Here is a 16,878-nt window from a genome sequence, read left to right on the forward strand (position 1 = left end):
GAATTTTTACATGATTTTTTAGGGATTTTTGAAGATTTTTAAGGGGATATTTTGGGTTTTTTTTAGGATTTTTGGGGATTTTTAAAAGCATTTGTGGAGGATTTTTTTGGGAATATTTGAGGATTTTTAAAATTTTTCTTTTTCATTTTTTTGGCATTTTTTGAGGATTTCTTGGGATTTTTTGTGGGAGATGTTTTGGAATTTTTTGTGAATAATTTGGGAACATTTTTGAATTTTTGGGATTTTTTTTGTGAATTTTTGGGGATATTTTGGGATATTTTTGTGGGATATTTTTTGGAATTTTTTGTGAATAATTTGGGAATATTTTTCAATTTTTGGGACTTTTTTTTGTGAATTTTTGGGGATATTTTGGGATATTTTTGTGGGATATTTTTTGGAATTTTTTGTGAATAATTTGAGAATATTTTTGAATTTTTGGGATTTTTTTTGTGAATTTTTGGGGATATTTTGGGATATTTTTGTGGGATATTTTTTGGAATTTTTTGTGAATAACTTGGGAATATTTTTGAATTTTTGGGATATTTTTAATGAACTTTTGGGGATACTTTTGGGATATTTTTTGTGAATAATTTGGGAATATTTTTGAATTTTTGGGATATTTTTTGTGAACTTTAGGGGATATTTTGGGATATTTTTGGGGATATTTTTGCAATTTTTTGGGGATATTTTGCTGAATTTTTAGGGATGTTTTTGGGATATTTTAGGGGATAATTTGGGATATTTTTGGGATATTTTTGCAATTTTTTGGGGATATTTTGTTGAATTTTTAGGGATGTTTTTGGGATATTTTTGGGGATATTTTTGGGGATATTTTTGGGATATTCTTGCAATTTTTTGGGGATATTTTGGTGAATTTTTAGGGATGTTTTCAGGATATTTTAGGGGATATTTTGGGATATTTTTGGGGATATTTTTTGGGATATCTTTGCAATTTTTTGGGGATATTTTGCTGAATTTTTAGGGATGTTTTTGGGATATTTTGGGATATTTTTGGGGATATTTTTGGGGATATTTTTGGGATAGTTTGCAATTTTTTGGGGATATTTCGATGAATTTTTAGGGATGTTTCTGGGATATTTTGGGATATTTTTGGGGATATTTTTGGGATATTTTGGGATATTTTTGGGATACTTTTGCAATTTTTTGGGGATATTTTGGTGAATTTTTAAGGATGTTTCTGGGATATTTTGGGATATTTTTGGGGATATTTTTGGGATATTTTGGGATATTTTTGGGATATTTTTGCAATTTTTTGGGGATATTTTGGTGAATTTTTAGGGATGTTTTTGGGATATTTTAGGGGATATTTTGGGATATTTTGGGGGTATTTTTGGGGATATTTCTCGCGTTTCTGGGGCTCAGAGCTCGTCGTGGCCCCTGTGCAGGTCCTGCCCGTAGTCGGTGGCTCTGCTGCCCACGAAAATCTCCCAACGCCCCAAAATCTCCTCCCGGCTCAGGGCCCCGTCCTGGGGAAAGTTCCAGAAAATTCAGGAAAATTTGGATTATCCTCAGAAAAACCCCACCCAGAAAGGGCAAAAATGGGGGGAAAATAACCCAAAAAAAGGCAAAAATTCCAGAAAAATTGACCCAAATCACCCCAAAATTCCCCTTAAAATGACCCAAAATTGACCCAAAATTGAGTAAAAATAAGGTAAAATTACAAAATCCCTGAAAAATCCCAAAATTGCCAGAAATTCCCCCAAATTTGCCCCAAAGTTGAGAAAAAATCGCCCAAATTAAGCAAGGTTTCCTCCAAATTCTGCCCAAATTCCCCAAAGTTTGGCTTAAATTGACTCAAAGTTGAGTCAAAATGAGCTGAAATTACAGAAACCACCAAAAACCCAAAATTGCCCCAAAATCACCTTAAAATGACCCAAAATTGACCCAAAAATCACCTTAAAATGACCCAAAATTGACACAAAAATCACCTTAAAGTGACCCAAAATTGACACAAAAATCACCTTAATATGACCCAAAATTGACACAAAAATCACCTTAAAGTGACCCAAAACTGACCCAAAAATCACCTTAAAGTGACCCAAAATTGGCCCAAAAATCACCTTAAAGTGACCCAAAATTGACACAAAAATCACCTTAAAGTGACCCAAAATTGACACAAAAATCACCTTAAAATGACCCAAAATTGGCCCAAAAAGCCCCAAAATTGACACAAATCATCCCAAAAATGACAGAAAAATGAGAAAATCCACTGAAAACCCAAAATTGCCTCAAATTCCCCCAGAAATGGCAGAAAATTGAGAAAAATTCCCTCAAATCCCCAAATTCTCCCCAAATTCTGCCCAAATCCCCCCAAAATCTCCTCCCGGCTCAGGGCCCCGTCCTGGGGAAAGTTCCAGAAAATTCAGGAAAATTTGGATTATCCTCAGAAAAACCCCACCCAGAAAGGGCAAAAATGGGGGGAAAATAACCCAAAAAAAGGCAAAAATTGGGCAAAATTCCAGAAAAATTGACCCAAATCACCCCAAAATTCCCCTTAAAATGACCCAAAATTGACCCAAAATTGAGTAAAAATAAGGTAAAATTACAAAATCCCTGAAAAATCCCAAAATTGCCAGAATTTCCCCCAAATTTGCCCCAAAGTTGAGAAAAAATCGCCCAAATTAAGCAAGGTTTCCTCCAAATTCTGCCCAAATTCCCCAAAGTTTGGCTTAAATTGACTCAAAGTTGAGTCAAAATGAGCTGAAATTACAGAAACCACCAAAAACCCAAAATTGCCCCAAAATCACCTTAAAATGACCCAAAATTGACCCAAAAATCACCTTAAAATGACCCAAAATTGACACAAAAATCACCTTAAAATGACCCAAAATTGGCCCAAAAATCACCTTAAAGTGACCCAAAATTGACACAAAAATCACCTTAAAGTGACTCAAAATTGGCCCAAAAATCACCTTAAAGTGACCCAAAATTGACACAAAAATCACCTTAAAGTGACCCAAAATTGACCCAAAAATCACCTTAAAATGACCCAAAATTGGCCCAAAAATCACCTTAAAGTGACCCAAAATTGACACAAAAATCACCTTAAAGTGACCCAAAATTGGCCCAAAAATCACCTTAAAGTGACCCAAAATTGACACAAAAATCACCTTAAAGTGACCCAAAATTGGCCCAAAAATCACCTTAAAGTGACCCAAAATTGACACAAAAATCACCTTAAAATGACCCAAAATTGCCCCAAGAAGCCCCAAAATTGACACAAATCATCCCAAAAATGGCAGAAAAATGAGAAAATCCACTGAAAACCCAAAATTGCCTCAAATTCCCCCAGAAATGGCAGAAAATTGAGAAAAATTCCCTCAAATCCCCAAAATCTCCCCAAATTCTGCCCAAATCCCCCCAAAATCTCCTCCCGGCTCAGGGCCCCGTCCTGGGGAAAGTTCCAGAAAATTCAGGAAAATTTGGATTATCCTCAAAAAAACCCCACCCAGAAAGGGCAAAAATGGGGGGAAAATAACCCAAAAAAAGGCAAAAATTGGGCAAAATTCCAGAAAAATTGACCCAAATCACCCCAAAATTCCTCTTAAAATGACCCAAAATTCCCCCAAAAATTCCATTTTTTCACCATTTTTTGGCCGTTTTTGGTGCCATTTTCACCATTTTTACCCAAAAATTTTGGGGACTTTTTTGGGAATTTTGGGTTTTTTCTCAATTTTCAGAAATTTAGAAATTCCCACCCGGACCAGGAGCTGGAAGCAGAGAAAGTGCCCAAGAAACCCCAAAAAAATTCCATTTTTTCACCATTTTTTGGCCGTTTTTGGTGCTGTTTTTGCCATTTTTACCTGAAATATTGGGAATTCTGGGATTTTTTGGGAATTTCAGGGTTTTTTAGGAATTCTCACCTGGTCCAGCTCCTGGAGGTGCAAAAAATCCCTAAAAATCCCATTTTTGGTGCCGTTTTCGCGATTTTTCCGGGATATTTTTGGGGAATTTCAGGATTTTTTGGGAATTTGGGGATTTTTGGGAATTCCCACCTGGTTGTGGTCGGCATGGTGGATCAGGTGCTCGGCCTGCACCCAAAAATTCCATTTTTTCACCATTTTTTGGACCGTTTTTGGTGCCGTTTTCACGATTTTTCGTGGATCTTGTTTGGGAATTTTGGGATTTTTGGGAATTCTGGGATTTTTGGGAATTCCCACCTGGTTGTGGTCGGCGTGGTGGATCAGGTGCTCAGCCTGCACCCAAAAATTCCATTTTTTCACCATTTTTGGTGCCATTTTCGCGATTTTTCCGGGATTTTTTTGGGAATTTGGGGATTTTTGGGAATTTGGGGATTTTTGGGAATTCCCACCTGGTTGTGGTCGGCGTGGTGGATCAGGTGCTCGGCCTGCACCCAAAAATTCCATTTTTTCACCATTTTTGGTGCCGTTTTCGCGATTTTTCCGGGATTTTTTTGGGAATTTGGGGATTTTTGGGAATTTGGGGATTTTTGGGAATTGTCACCTGGTTGTGGTCGGCGTGGTGGATCAGGTGCTCGGCCTCCACCCAAAAATTCCATTTTTTCACCATTTTTGGTGCCGTTTTCGCGATTTTTCCGGGATTTTTTTGGGAATTTGGGGATTTTTGGGAATTTGGGGATTTTTGGGAATTCCCACCTGGTTGTGGTCGGCGTGGTGGATCAGGTGCTCGGCCTGCACCCAAAATTCCCCCAAAAATTCCATTTTTTCACCATTTTTTGGCCGTTTTCGCGATTTTTCCGGGATTTTTTTGGGAATTTTGGGATTTTTGGGAATTTGGGGATTTTTGGGAATTCCCACCTGGTTGTGGTCGGCGTGGTGGATCAGGTGCTCGGCCTCCACCCAAAAATTCCATTTTTTCACCATTTTTTGGCCGTTTTTGGTGCCGTTTTCGCGATTTTTCTGGGATTTTTTGGGAATTTCGGGATTTTTGGGAATTTGGGGATTTTTGGGAATTCCCACCTGGTTGTGGTCGGCGTGGTGGATCAGGTGCTCGGCCTGCACCCAAAAATTCCATTTTTTCACCATTTTTGGTGCCGTTTTCGCGATTTTTCCGGGATTTTTTTGGGAATTTCGGGATTTTTGGGAATTTGGGGATTTTTGGGAATTGTCACCTGGTTGTGGTCGGCGTGGTGGATCAGGTGCTCGGCCTCCACCCAAAAATTCCATTTTTTCACCATTTTTTGGCCGTTTTTGGTGCCGTTTTCGCGATTTTTCCGGGATTTTTTTGGGAATTTCGGGATTTTTGGGAATTTGGGGATTTTTGGGAATTGTCACCTGGTTGTGGTCGGCGTGGTGGATCAGGTGCTCGGCCTGCACCCAAAAATTCCATTTTTTCACCATTTTTTGGCCGTTTTTGGTGCCGTTTTCGCCATTTTTCCGGGATTTTTTTGGGAATTTGGGGATTTTTTGGGAATTCTGGGATTTTTGGGAATTCCCACCTGGTTGTGGTCGGCGTGGTGGATCAGGTGCTCGGCCTCCACGCCGGCCCAGTCGGGGCTGGGGGGGCTGAGCCAGAGTTTGACCTCGGGGGGCCCCAAGCGCCCGTCGCCGTCGCGGTCGCGCAGGCGCAGGAACTGATCCCGTTCCCGACGGATCTCGGGGGGCTCCGGGGAGCCGGGGGCGCCCTCGAACAGATCGGCTGCGGGGGAAAGCACCGCGGTTAGGCCAGGAAAAATTCACATCGTAAAATGCCAAAAAAACCCGAAAAAACGCTAAAAAAAGCAAAAAAATCGGTAAAAAATTCACCGAAAAAGGCCTAAAAATATCCCAGTAAAGAGATGAAAAAGCGCCTCCAAAAAGGTCCAAAAGTACTGAAATAAAGGGAAAATAACCTGCGAAAAAATCGGCAAATAATTCGCCGAAAAAGCCCTAAAAATATCCTCGTAAAGAGATGAAAAAGCGCATCCAAAAAGGTCCAAAAATGCTGAAATAAAGGGAAAATAACCTGCAAAAAATTCGGCATATAATTCACCGAAAAACCCCTAAAAATATCCCCGTAAAGAGACGTAAAAGCGCATCCAAAAAGGTCCAAAAATGCTGAAATAAAGGGAAAATAATCTGCAAAAAAATCGGCAAATAATTCGCCGAAAAAGCCCTAAAAATATCCCCGTAAAGAGACGTAAAAGCGCATCCAAAAAGGTCCAAAAATGCTGAAATAAAGGGAAAATAATCTGCAAAAAAATCGGCAAATAATTCGCCGAAAAAACCCTAAAAATATCCCCGTAAAGAGACAAAAAAGCGCATCCAAAAAGCTGCAAAAATACTGAAATAAAGGGAAAATAACCTGCAAAAAATCCTCAAAAAATCCTCTAAAATATCCCCAAGAACAAACTAAAAAAAAAAAATTACAAAAAGAACTCAAAACTCAAAAAAATTTCCCCAAAATTCCCAAATTTCCAAAATTTCCCAAATTTTCTCCCAAATTTCCCCCAAAATTCCCCAAATTTTCATTTCTCACCGATGTACTCGTCCACCTGGATGAATCCGTCCCCGTCCCGATCCAGGTCCTCGATCGTCTCCTGGGGAAACAAAAATTGGGAATTTTACCAAAACTCCAACAAAAACTTCTGGAAAATTCCTCAAAAATTTGAGAAAAATAATTTAAAAATTTCCTGTAAAATTTCCCAAAAATTGGAAGACAAAAATTTGAAAAAATTTCCCGAAAAAATCACAAAAAATCCTCGAAAAATCCCATTTTTTGTCTGTTTTTGGTGACGTTTTCATGATTTTTCCAGGATTTTTTGGGGAATTTTTAAAGGATTTTTTGGGAATATTTTGGGAATATTTTAAGGATTTATTGGAGGAAATTTTGGGGATTTTTCGGGAATATTTTCAGTGATTTCTTGGGAATACTTTGGGAATACTTAAAGGATTTTTAAAGGATTTTTTGGGAATTTTTAAAGGATTTTTTGGGAATATTTTAAGGATTTAATAGAGGAAATTTTGGGGATTTTTTGGGAATATTTTCAGTGATTTCTTGGGAATACTTTGGGAATACTTTAAGGATTTTTTAAAGGATTTTTTGGGAATATTTTGGGAATATTTAAAGGATTTATTGGAGGAAATTTTGGGGATTTTTTGGGAATATTTTCAGTGATTTCTTGGGAATACTTTAAGGATTTTTTGGAATTTTTTTCCAGGATTTTTCGAGGATCTTTTTTCGGTGGTTTTTTTGGGAATATTTTGGGAATAATTTGAGGATTTTTGGGGAATTTTTTCAGGGATTTTCGGGGAATTTTTTGAAATTTATTTTAAGGAGTTTTGAAGATTTTTTTGGGGAATTTTTAAATAATTTTTGGAGGAAATTCTGGAATTTTTTTGGGATTTCTTAGTGGATTTTTCAGGAATTTTTGGGGGAATTTTGGGGATTTTGGGAACTCTCACTTGGACCATCAAACCCCACAAAAATCCCCGAAATTTCCCAAAAAAATCCCTAAAAATCCCATTTTTGGTCCGTTTTGAGCGTGGGTTTTGCCATTTTTTCCCGGATTTTTTTGGATTTTGGGAACTCTCACTTGGACCATCAAACCCCCCAAAAATCCCTGAAAATTTTCCCCAAAAAATCCCTAAAAATCTCATTTTTGGACTGTTTTGAGCGCGGTTTTCGCCATTTTTTCTCAGATTTTTGGGGGGAATTCCAGGATTTTTCCTGGATTTTTTGGGGGAATTCCAGGATTTTTCCTGGAGTTTTTGGGAACTCTCACTTGGACCATCAAACCCCCCAAAAATCCCCGAAATTTCCCAAAAAAATCCCTAAAAATCCCATTTTTGGTCCGTTTTGAGCGCGGTTTTTGCCATTTTTCCCGGATTTTTGGGGGGAATTCCAGGATTTTTCCTGGGTTTTTTGGGGGAATTCCAGGATTTTTGGGATTTTTTGGGAACTCTCACTTGGACCATCAAACCCCCCAAAAATCCCGGAAATTTCCCCAAAAAATCCCTAAAAATCCCATTTTTGGTCCGTTTTGAGCGCGGTTTTCGCCATTTTTTCCCGGATTTTTTGGGATTTTGGGACTTTTTGGGATTTCTCACCTGCACCACGAGGTCCTGGAGCCTGGGGAAGTCCTCGGGGTGCAGGAAGGCGTCGAGCTCGGCGGCCTCGAGCCGCCCGTCCCCGTCCTCGTCGGCGGCGCGGAAACGGCGCCGGGAACGTTCCAGAAGCTTCCGGTGGGAATCGGGGTCGGGGGAGCCCCCAAAGTCCTCTGGGAGAGGGAAAATCACAAATTTAGCACCAAAAAAAACCCAAAAATCCACAAAAAAAATCCCAAACCCCTCAAAAACCCCCCCGAAAAAAAGTCCTAAAAATTCCCCAAAAGAAACCCCAAAAAGTACAAAAAACCCCAATGTTAAAAAAAGATCCCTCAAACTTCTCAGAAGTTTTTAAAAAATCCAAAAAGAAATAAAAATTTTAAAAGTTTCCTTAAAAAAATGTCCTGAAAAGTTTCCCGGAATCTCCAAAAATCTCCTTAAAAATCGTTAAAAAATTCAAAAAAGTCTCAAAAAAAATTCCTAAACTCACTAAAAAATCCCCAAAAGATCAAAAAAATCCCCAAAAATCACCCCCAAAATCCATGAAAATGTCCTTTAAAAAGTCCCCCAAAATCCCAATAAATAAAAAAAAAAAAACCCCCAAAAAATCCCCCCAAATTTCCTAAACTCACTTTAAAATTCCCCCAAAAATCCCTCAAAAAATCCCCCTAAAAAATAAATTCAACAATTCCAAAAGACCCCTAAAAAAATCTGCAAAAATTCCCTAAAAAATCCCTCAAAATTACCCTAAAAAATCCTAAAAAAATCCACTAAAAACTCCCCGACAAATCTGCCAAAATTCGTTAAACTCACAAAAAAAATCCCCCAAAAAAATCTCAAAAATTACCTCAAAGAATCCCAAAAAATTACCCCGAAAAATCTCAAAAAATCCCCAAAAATTACTCTATAAAATCCAATTAAATTCTTTAAAATTGCCAAGACTTATCCCAAAAATCATCCCAAAAATCCCGCAAAAATCGTCCCAAAAATCACCAAAAATCTCAATAAAATTTTAAAAAATCCCCAAAATCCCAATAAAAATAATGAAAGAAATTTCCCCCAAAAAAATCCCATTTTTGGTCCGTTTTGAGCGTGGTTTTCGCCATTTTTCCCGGATTTTTGGGGGGAATTCCAGGATTTTGGGGATTTTTTGGGAACTCTCACTTGGAGCATCAAACGCCCCAAAAATCACGGAAATTTCCCCAAAAAAATCCCTAAAAATCCCATTTTTGGTCCGTTTTGAGCGCGGTTTTTGTGATTTTTTCCGGATTTTTTGGGGGAATTCCAGGATTTTTCCCGGATTTTTTGGGGGAATTCCAGGATTTTGGGGATTTTTTGGGAACTCTGACTTGGAACATCAAACCCCCCAAAAATCCTGGAAATTTTCCCAAAAAAATCCCATTTTTGGTCTGTTTTGAGCGCGTTCTTCGCCATTTTTCCTGGATTTTTTGGGATTTTGGGAACTCTCACTTGGACCATCAAACCCCCGAAAAATCCCAGAAATTTCCCCAAAAAAAACCCTAAAAATCCCATTTTTGGTCCGTTTTGAGCGTGGTTTTCGCCATTTTTCCCGGATTTTTTGGGGGAATTCCAGGATTTTGGGGATGTTTTGGGAACTCTCACTTGGAACATCAAACGCCCCAAAAATCCTGGAAATTTCCCCAAAAAAATCCCATTTTTGGTCTGTTTTGAGCGCGGTTTTCGCCATTTTTCCTGGATTTTTTGGGATTTTGGGAACTCTCACTTGGACCATCAAACCCCCGAAAAATCCCAGAAATTTCCCCAAAAAATCCCGGAAATTTCCCCAAAAAATCCCAAATTTCCGTACCGGTGTCCCCGAAGCTCTCGGTGCTGAACTCCCCCCATGTCACGACGCCGTCCCTGTCGCGATCGAGCCGCGCGCTCTCGCTCCGCACCCAAAAATCCCCAAAAATCCCCCAAAAATCCCCCAAAAAAACCAAAAATCCCCCAAAAAATCCCAAATTTCCGTACCGGTGTCCCCGAAGCTCTCGGTGCTGAACTCCCCCCATGTCACGACGCGTCCCTGTCGCGATCGAGCCGCGCGCTCTCGCTCCGCACCCCAAAAATCCCCAAAAAAACCCCAAAAATCCCCCAAAAAATCCCAAAAATCCCTAAAAAAAAACCCAAAAATCCCCAAAAAAACCCCAAAAATCCCCCAAAAAATCCCAAAAATCCCTAAAAAAAACCCCAAAAATCCCCAAAAAAACCCCAAAAATCCCACAAAAAACCCCAAATTTCCGTACCGGTGTCCCCGAAGCTCTCGGCGCTGAACTCCCCCCATGTCACGACGCCGTCCCTGTCGCGATCGAGCCGCGCGCTCTCGCTCTGCAGCGCCGCCTGGCGGGAGCCGCGGTGCCGGCGCAGGATCCAGGCCCGCAGCTCCTCCCGGGAGAGGAGCCCGGAGCTGTCAGCGTCCATCAGCCCCACCAGGAGCCTGGAAATGGGGAAAAATGGGAAAAATCGGTAAAAATCGGGAATTTTGGGAGCTAAAATTATTGAACTTCCGGCTAAAATGGAGTGGGAATTATCGGGAATGGCGCTCTGGCTCCGCGGTGCCTGCGCAGGATCCAGGCCCGCAGCTGTCAGCATCCATCAGCCCCACCAGGAGCCTGGAAATGGGAAAAAATGGGAAAAATTGGGAAAAAATGGGAAAAATCGGGAATTTTGGGAGCCAAAATTGCTGAAATTGCAGCTAAAATGGAGTGGGAATTATCGGGAATGGCTGAGATTCAGAATGGCGCTCTCGCTCCGGAGCTGAGTCCATCAGCCACACCAGGAGCCTGGGAATGGGAAAAAATCTGGAAAAAATGGGAAAAATTGGGAATTTTGGGAGCTAAAATTGCTGAAATTGCAGCTAAAATGGAGTGGGAATTATCGGGAATGGCTGAGATTCAGAATGGCGCTCTCGCTCCGGAGCTGAGTCCATCAGCCACACCAGGAGCCTGGAAATGGGAAAAATTGGGAAAAAATGGGAAAAATTGGGAATTTTGGGAGCCAAAATTGTTGAAATTGCAGCTAAAATGGAGTGGGAATTATCGGGAATGGCTGAGATTCAGATTGGTGCTCTCGCTCCGGAGCTGAGTCCATCAGCCACACCAGGAGCCTGGGAATGGGAAAAAATGGGAAAAATTGGGAAAAAATGGGAAAAAATGGGAAAAATTGGGAATTTTGGGAGCCAAAATTGCTGAAATTGCAGCTAAAATGGAGTGGGAATTATCGGGAATGGCTGAGATTCAGAATGGCGCTCTCGCTCCGGAGCTGAGTCCATCAGCCACACCAGGAGCCTGGGAATGGGAAAAATCGGGAAAAATGGGAATTTTGGGAGCTAAAATTCCTGAAATGTCAGCCAAAATTGAGTGGGAATTATAGGAAATTCCTGAGATTCAAAATCCCCACAGAATTTGATAAAAACTGTGAGGAATTTGTCCAGAATTCCCCCAAAATTCCATCCCCAGACACCCCTGGAGGAGTCCGAGTCCATCAGCCCACCAGGAGCCTGGGAAATGGGAAAAAATGAAATTTTGGGGAGTTTTAATTAATTTTTCATGAGTTTTTAGTGATTTTTAGTGGGATTTTAATTATTTTGCTACACAGGATTTTTAGTGACTTTTAAAACGATTTTCCAGCAGTTTTTGGTGATTTTTTGAGAATTTTTAAAGCGATTTTTAGCAAATTTTTAGGTGTTTTAGGGGACTAAGTGATTTTTAAACAAATTTTTTTGAGATTTCTGTGAGATTTTAGGAAATTTCTTAGGAATTTTTTGTGAAATTTTTGTGATGTAAAATGGATTTTAAGTGGAGTTTTAGAATATTTTTGTGGGATTTTTTTGGTAATTTTTAGTGAATTATCTGGGAATGCTTGGTGAAATCATAGGGATTTTTTGGAGAATTTTTTGCAATTCTTTTAGTGAATCTTAAGCGAATTTTGGTGATTTTAAAGCAGATTTTTTGAACTCTCTTGGGAAACTTTTTAGTGAAATATCTTTGGCATCGTTAGTGAATTTTTAGGTTTTTTTTTTTTAATTTTTGGTGCATTTTTAGTGAATTTCTGGGGAGTTTTTAGTGAATTTTTGAGGGAATTTTTTGCCACTTTTTTGTGAATTTCTGGGGAATTTTTCGCCACTTTTTTGTGATTTTTTGGGGGACTTTCTAGTGATTTTTTTTTTTATTTTTTGGTGAAATTTTTAGTGATTTTTTGGTGTACTTTTTAGGGAATTTTCTTACCCCAGCCTCCTCTGGGACTCCTCCGGGGGCAGCTCCCGCTGCTCCTGCGCCTCCTGCGCCCCCCAAATGGCGGCGTGGTCGTAGAAGAGCCCCTGGGGGTCCTCGTGGCTGTGGGGAGCCCCCAAATGGGGGTGGGGGGCGTGGGGGGACCCCCCGAGGGCCAGAGCCAGGAGCGGCCACAGCGAGCACACGGAGCGCGGCAGCATCTGGGGGAAAAATCGGCAAAAAAAGCAGATTAAAGGGCTGAGAATGGAGAGAAATGAGGGGGGAAATGGAGAGAAAATGGCCCAGAATGGGGGGGAAATTAGTCCGAAATGACCGCGAAAGGGGCGCAAAATTCCCCAAATATTCCCCAGAAAGACCCCAAAAATGTCCGCAAGACCACCCCAAAACCCCCTCAGACACCCCCAAAACTCTCCTGAAAACCCTCAAAACTCCCCCAAATCCTCCTCAGACCCCCTCAAATCCCCACAGGACCCTTCGGAACCTTCAGGACTTCCCAAAATCCCCTAAAACCCCTCAAAACTCCCACAAATCCTCCTCAGACCCCCTCAAATCCCCACAGGACCCTTCGGAACCTTCAGGACTTCCCAAAATCCCCTAAAACCCCTCAAAACTCCCCCAAATCCTCCTCAGACCCTCCCAAATCCCCACAGGACCCTTCGGAACCTTCAGGACTTCCCAAAATCCCCTAAAACCCCTCAAAACTCCCACAAGTCCTCCTCAGACCCTCCCAAATCCCCTCAGGACACTTCGGGTCCCTCAGGATTCCCCAAAATCCCCTCAGGACCCCCAAAAACTCCTCACAAACCCCCAAAACCTCCCCCAAATCCTCCTCAGACCCCCCTAAACCCCTCAGAACCTTTCGGAACTCTCAGGACCCCCTAAAATCGCCCTCAGACACCTCCAAAACTCCCCTAAAACTCCTCAAAACTCCCCCAAATACTCCTCAGACTCTCCCAAACCTCTCAAGACCCTTCGGGACCCGCAAGACTCCTCAAAATCTCCTTCAGGATCCCCAAAACTCCCCTAAACCCCCTCAAAACACCCCTAAAACCCCCCCAAAACTCCCCCAAACCCCTCAGAACCCGTCGGGACCCTCAAGACCCCCAAAATCCCCTCCAGGTACCCCCAAACCCCCCTAAAACTCCTCAGACCTATCCCAAATCCCCTTCGGGACCCTCAAGACCCCAAAAATCCCCCTCAGGATCCCCCAAATCCTCCTCAAAAACCCCCAAAAACTCCCTCAAATCCTCCTCAGATCCCCCCAAACCCCTCAGGACCCCATCCTCCAAAATCCCCCTCGGAACCTCCCAAACCCCACAAAACTCCTCTAAAACTCCCCGAAATCCTCCTCAAACCCCCCCCCAACCCCTCAGAACCCTTCGGGACCCTCAAGACCCCCCAAAATCTCCCAAAATCTCCCCAAAATTCAGCCCCCCCCCCCTTACCTCGTCTCGTCCTGCCCCAAACCCGGGGGGGTCCCGCGGCCCCTCACAGCTTTGGCCCCGCCTCTTTGGGCATCTTGACCAATCAGAGGCGGCCGAGCCCACGTGGGGCGGGGCGAGCCGCGCTCCCATTGGCTGCCGCCCGCCACGTCCGCGCGCCGGACCCAAAAAAGCGAAATTTTAACCCAAAGTGAGCGGGGAGGGAGGGGGGAGATTGGGGCGGGGCATTGGGATATACCGGGTTATACTGGGATATGCTGGGTTATACTGGGATATAATGGTCTGGAGTGGAGTTATACTGGTCTAGAGTAGGGTTATACTGGGGTAAACTGGTTTATACTGGTCTGGAGTGGAATATACTGGGCCAAACTGGTTTATAGTGGTTTAGATTGGTCCGTACTGGGCCAAACTGGTCTAAACTGGTCTGGAGTGGAGTATACTGGGACAAACTGGTTTATACTGGTCTAGATTGGTCTAAACTGGTCTAAACTGGTCTGGAGTGGAGTATACTGGGACAAACTGGTTTATACTGGTCTAAATCGGTATATACTGGGCCAAACTGGTTTATACTTGGCCTGAACTGATTTATACTGGCCTGAGCTGGTTTATACTGGCCTGAACTGGGCCAATGTGGATAATACTGGGACAAACTGGGATATACTGGTTTAAACTGGATTATACCACCCCGGACTGGGATATACGTGAATATAATGCATGAAATTGGTTTATACTGGTTTGGACTGAGATATACTGGAAACGGGAGGGGAGGAAAAAAGGGCGGGAAAACGTGAGGGGAGAAAATGGGCGGGAAAAACGTGAGGGGGGGAAAAGGGGCGGGGAAAACGTGAGGGGGGAAAAGGGGCGGGGAAAACGTGAGGGGGAAAAACGTGAGGGGAGAAAAAGGGCGGGAAAAACGTGAGGGGAGAAAATGGGCGGGAAAACGTGAGGGGAAAAAGGGGCGAGGAAAACGTGAGGGGGGAAAAGGGGCGGGAAAAACGTGAGGGGACAAAAAGAGCAGAAAATGTGAAGAAGAAAAGGGAGGGTTAATGGCAATGGGGAGGATCAATGACATTTGAGAGGGGGCAATGACGCTGGGGGGGGATCAGTGATTTTGGGGGGATCAATAGGACTTTTGGGGGGGTCAATGACATTGAGGGGGATCAATGACAGCTCGGGGGGGGGGATCAATATCAGCTCGGGGGGGGGTCAGTGACGATTTTAGGGGGGATCAATATCAGCTTGGGGGGGGTCAGTGACGATTTTGTGGGGTCGATATCAGCTCGGGGGGCGGCCATGGGGTTTTGGGGGGCCGTGGCTCTGGCGGCCGTGCTGGTTTTGGGGCGGGGGGGGCCCCTTCCAGCTGCAGGAGACGCTGAGGGGGCTGCGGGGAGAGAACGCGCGGCTCGAGGGGACCCTGCGCAACCTGAGCCGGGCCCTGGGGGCGCTGCGGGCGCGGCTGAGGGACCCTCCCGGTGAGTGAAACCCCAAAAACCCTAACATCCCAAAATTCCCATCCTGACATCCCTCTGAACCCTCAACCCCGGCTGAGGGACCCTCCCGGTGAGTGGAACCACAAAAACCCCAAAATTCCCACCCTGACATCCCTCTGAACCCCTCAATCACCGCTGTGGGACGCCCCTCTGTGAGTGGAACCCCAAAAGTCCTAAAAATCCCAAAATCCCCATTTGGAGATCCCTCTGAATCCCTCAGTTCAGGCTGTGGGAGTCCCCGGTGAGTGGAACCCCAGAAATCCTAAAAAACCCAAAATTCCCACCCTGAAACTCCCCTGAACCCCTCAAACTTCTCTGAGGCACCCTCCTGGTGAGTGGGAGCCCAAAACCCCTCCTGACACCCCCAAACCGACCGCAAATCGCCCCAAAACACCCTGGAACCCACCCTGAACCCCCAAATGAACCCCTAAATCCTCAAACCGATCCCTAAATCCCCAAACCAATTCGTAAATCCCCCAGAACAGAACAGCCCCCAACTCACTCTTGAGATCCCAAAACAGTCCCCAAACCCCTCCTGAACCCCCAAAGCTACCCCAAATCCTTCCTGAACCCCCCAAACCAACCCCAAGTCCCCCCAAATCCACCCTGAACCCCCCAAGACAGCCCCCAAACCCCTCCTGACCCTCCAAATCCCCCAAACCAACCCCAAAATCCCCCCTGGGACCCCCAAACCAACCCCAAAATCGACCCTGAACCCCCAAACCTTCCCAAAATCCCCCGGAAAACCCCTGAACCCCCAAATCCCCCCAGAAAACCCCTGAACCCCCAAATCCCCCCAAAATCCCCCCAAACCCCTCCTGAACCCCCAAATTCCCCCTGAGCCCCCCAAAAAAACCCCCGAAATCCACTCAAAATCCCCAAAATCCCCCCAAAATCCCCCGCAAACCCACCCTGAACCACTAAACCAACCCCAAAACCCCCCTCGGCCCCCCAAAAAAACCCCCGAAATCCAGTCAAAATCCCCCCCAAACCCATCCTGAGCCCCCAAATCACCCCAAAATCCTCCTCAAAATCCCCCCCAAACCCATCCTGAGCCCCCAAATCACCCCAAAATCCCCCCAAACCCATCCTGAGCCCCCAAATCGCCCCAAAATCCCCCTCAAAACCCCCCTGACCCCCCAAAATCATCCCCAAACCCATCCTGAGCCCCCAAAATCCCCCCCAAACCCACCCTGAGCCCCCAAATCGCCCCAAAATCCCCCTCAAAACCCCCCTGACTCCCCAAAATCCCCCCCAAACCCATCCTGAGCCCCCAAATCCCCCTCAAAACCCCCCTGACCCCCCAAAACCCCCCCCAAACCCATCCTGAGCCCCCAAATCACCCCAAAATCCCCCCCAAACCCATCCTGAGCCCCCAAATTGCCCCAAACCCATCCTGAGCCCCCAAATCACCCCAAAATCCCCCTCAAAACCCCCCTGACCCCCCAAAATCCCCCCCAAACCCATCCTGAGCCCCCAAAATCCCCCCCAAACCCACCCTGAGCCCCCAAATCGCCCCAAAATCCCCCTCAAAACCCCCCTGACTCCCCAAAATCCCCCCAAACCCACCCTGAGCCCCCAAATCCCCCCCAAATCCCCCTCAAAACCCCCAAAATCCCCCCAAAATCCCCCCCAAACCCATCCTGAGCCCCCAAATCGCCCCAAAATC

The 16,878-nt window shown here is 44.2% G+C and overlaps 1 protein-coding gene across 1 annotated transcript; it reads right to left on the minus strand.

Moving 5' to 3' along the window:
• LOC131570355 (reticulocalbin-3-like) lies at nucleotides 1-13,851 on the minus strand. The gene is made up of 7 exons (XM_058822705.1): nucleotides 13,723-13,851; nucleotides 12,272-12,477; nucleotides 10,292-10,482; nucleotides 8,031-8,200; nucleotides 6,460-6,520; nucleotides 5,441-5,640; nucleotides 1-1,487 (listed from the first exon to the last, which is right to left on the minus strand). The coding sequence occupies exons 1-7, from the start codon at nucleotides 13,849-13,851 to the stop codon at nucleotides 1,380-1,382; spliced, it is 1,065 nt and encodes a 354-aa protein (XP_058678688.1). The 3' UTR covers nucleotides 1-1,379.
• Nucleotides 13,852-16,878: the final 3,027 nt, after the last annotated feature.

Source organism: Ammospiza caudacuta, chromosome 34, assembly GCF_027887145.1.
Source record: "Ammospiza caudacuta isolate bAmmCau1 chromosome 34, bAmmCau1.pri, whole genome shotgun sequence".
In the NCBI taxonomy this organism is placed as follows: domain Eukaryota; kingdom Metazoa; phylum Chordata; class Aves; order Passeriformes; family Passerellidae; genus Ammospiza; species Ammospiza caudacuta.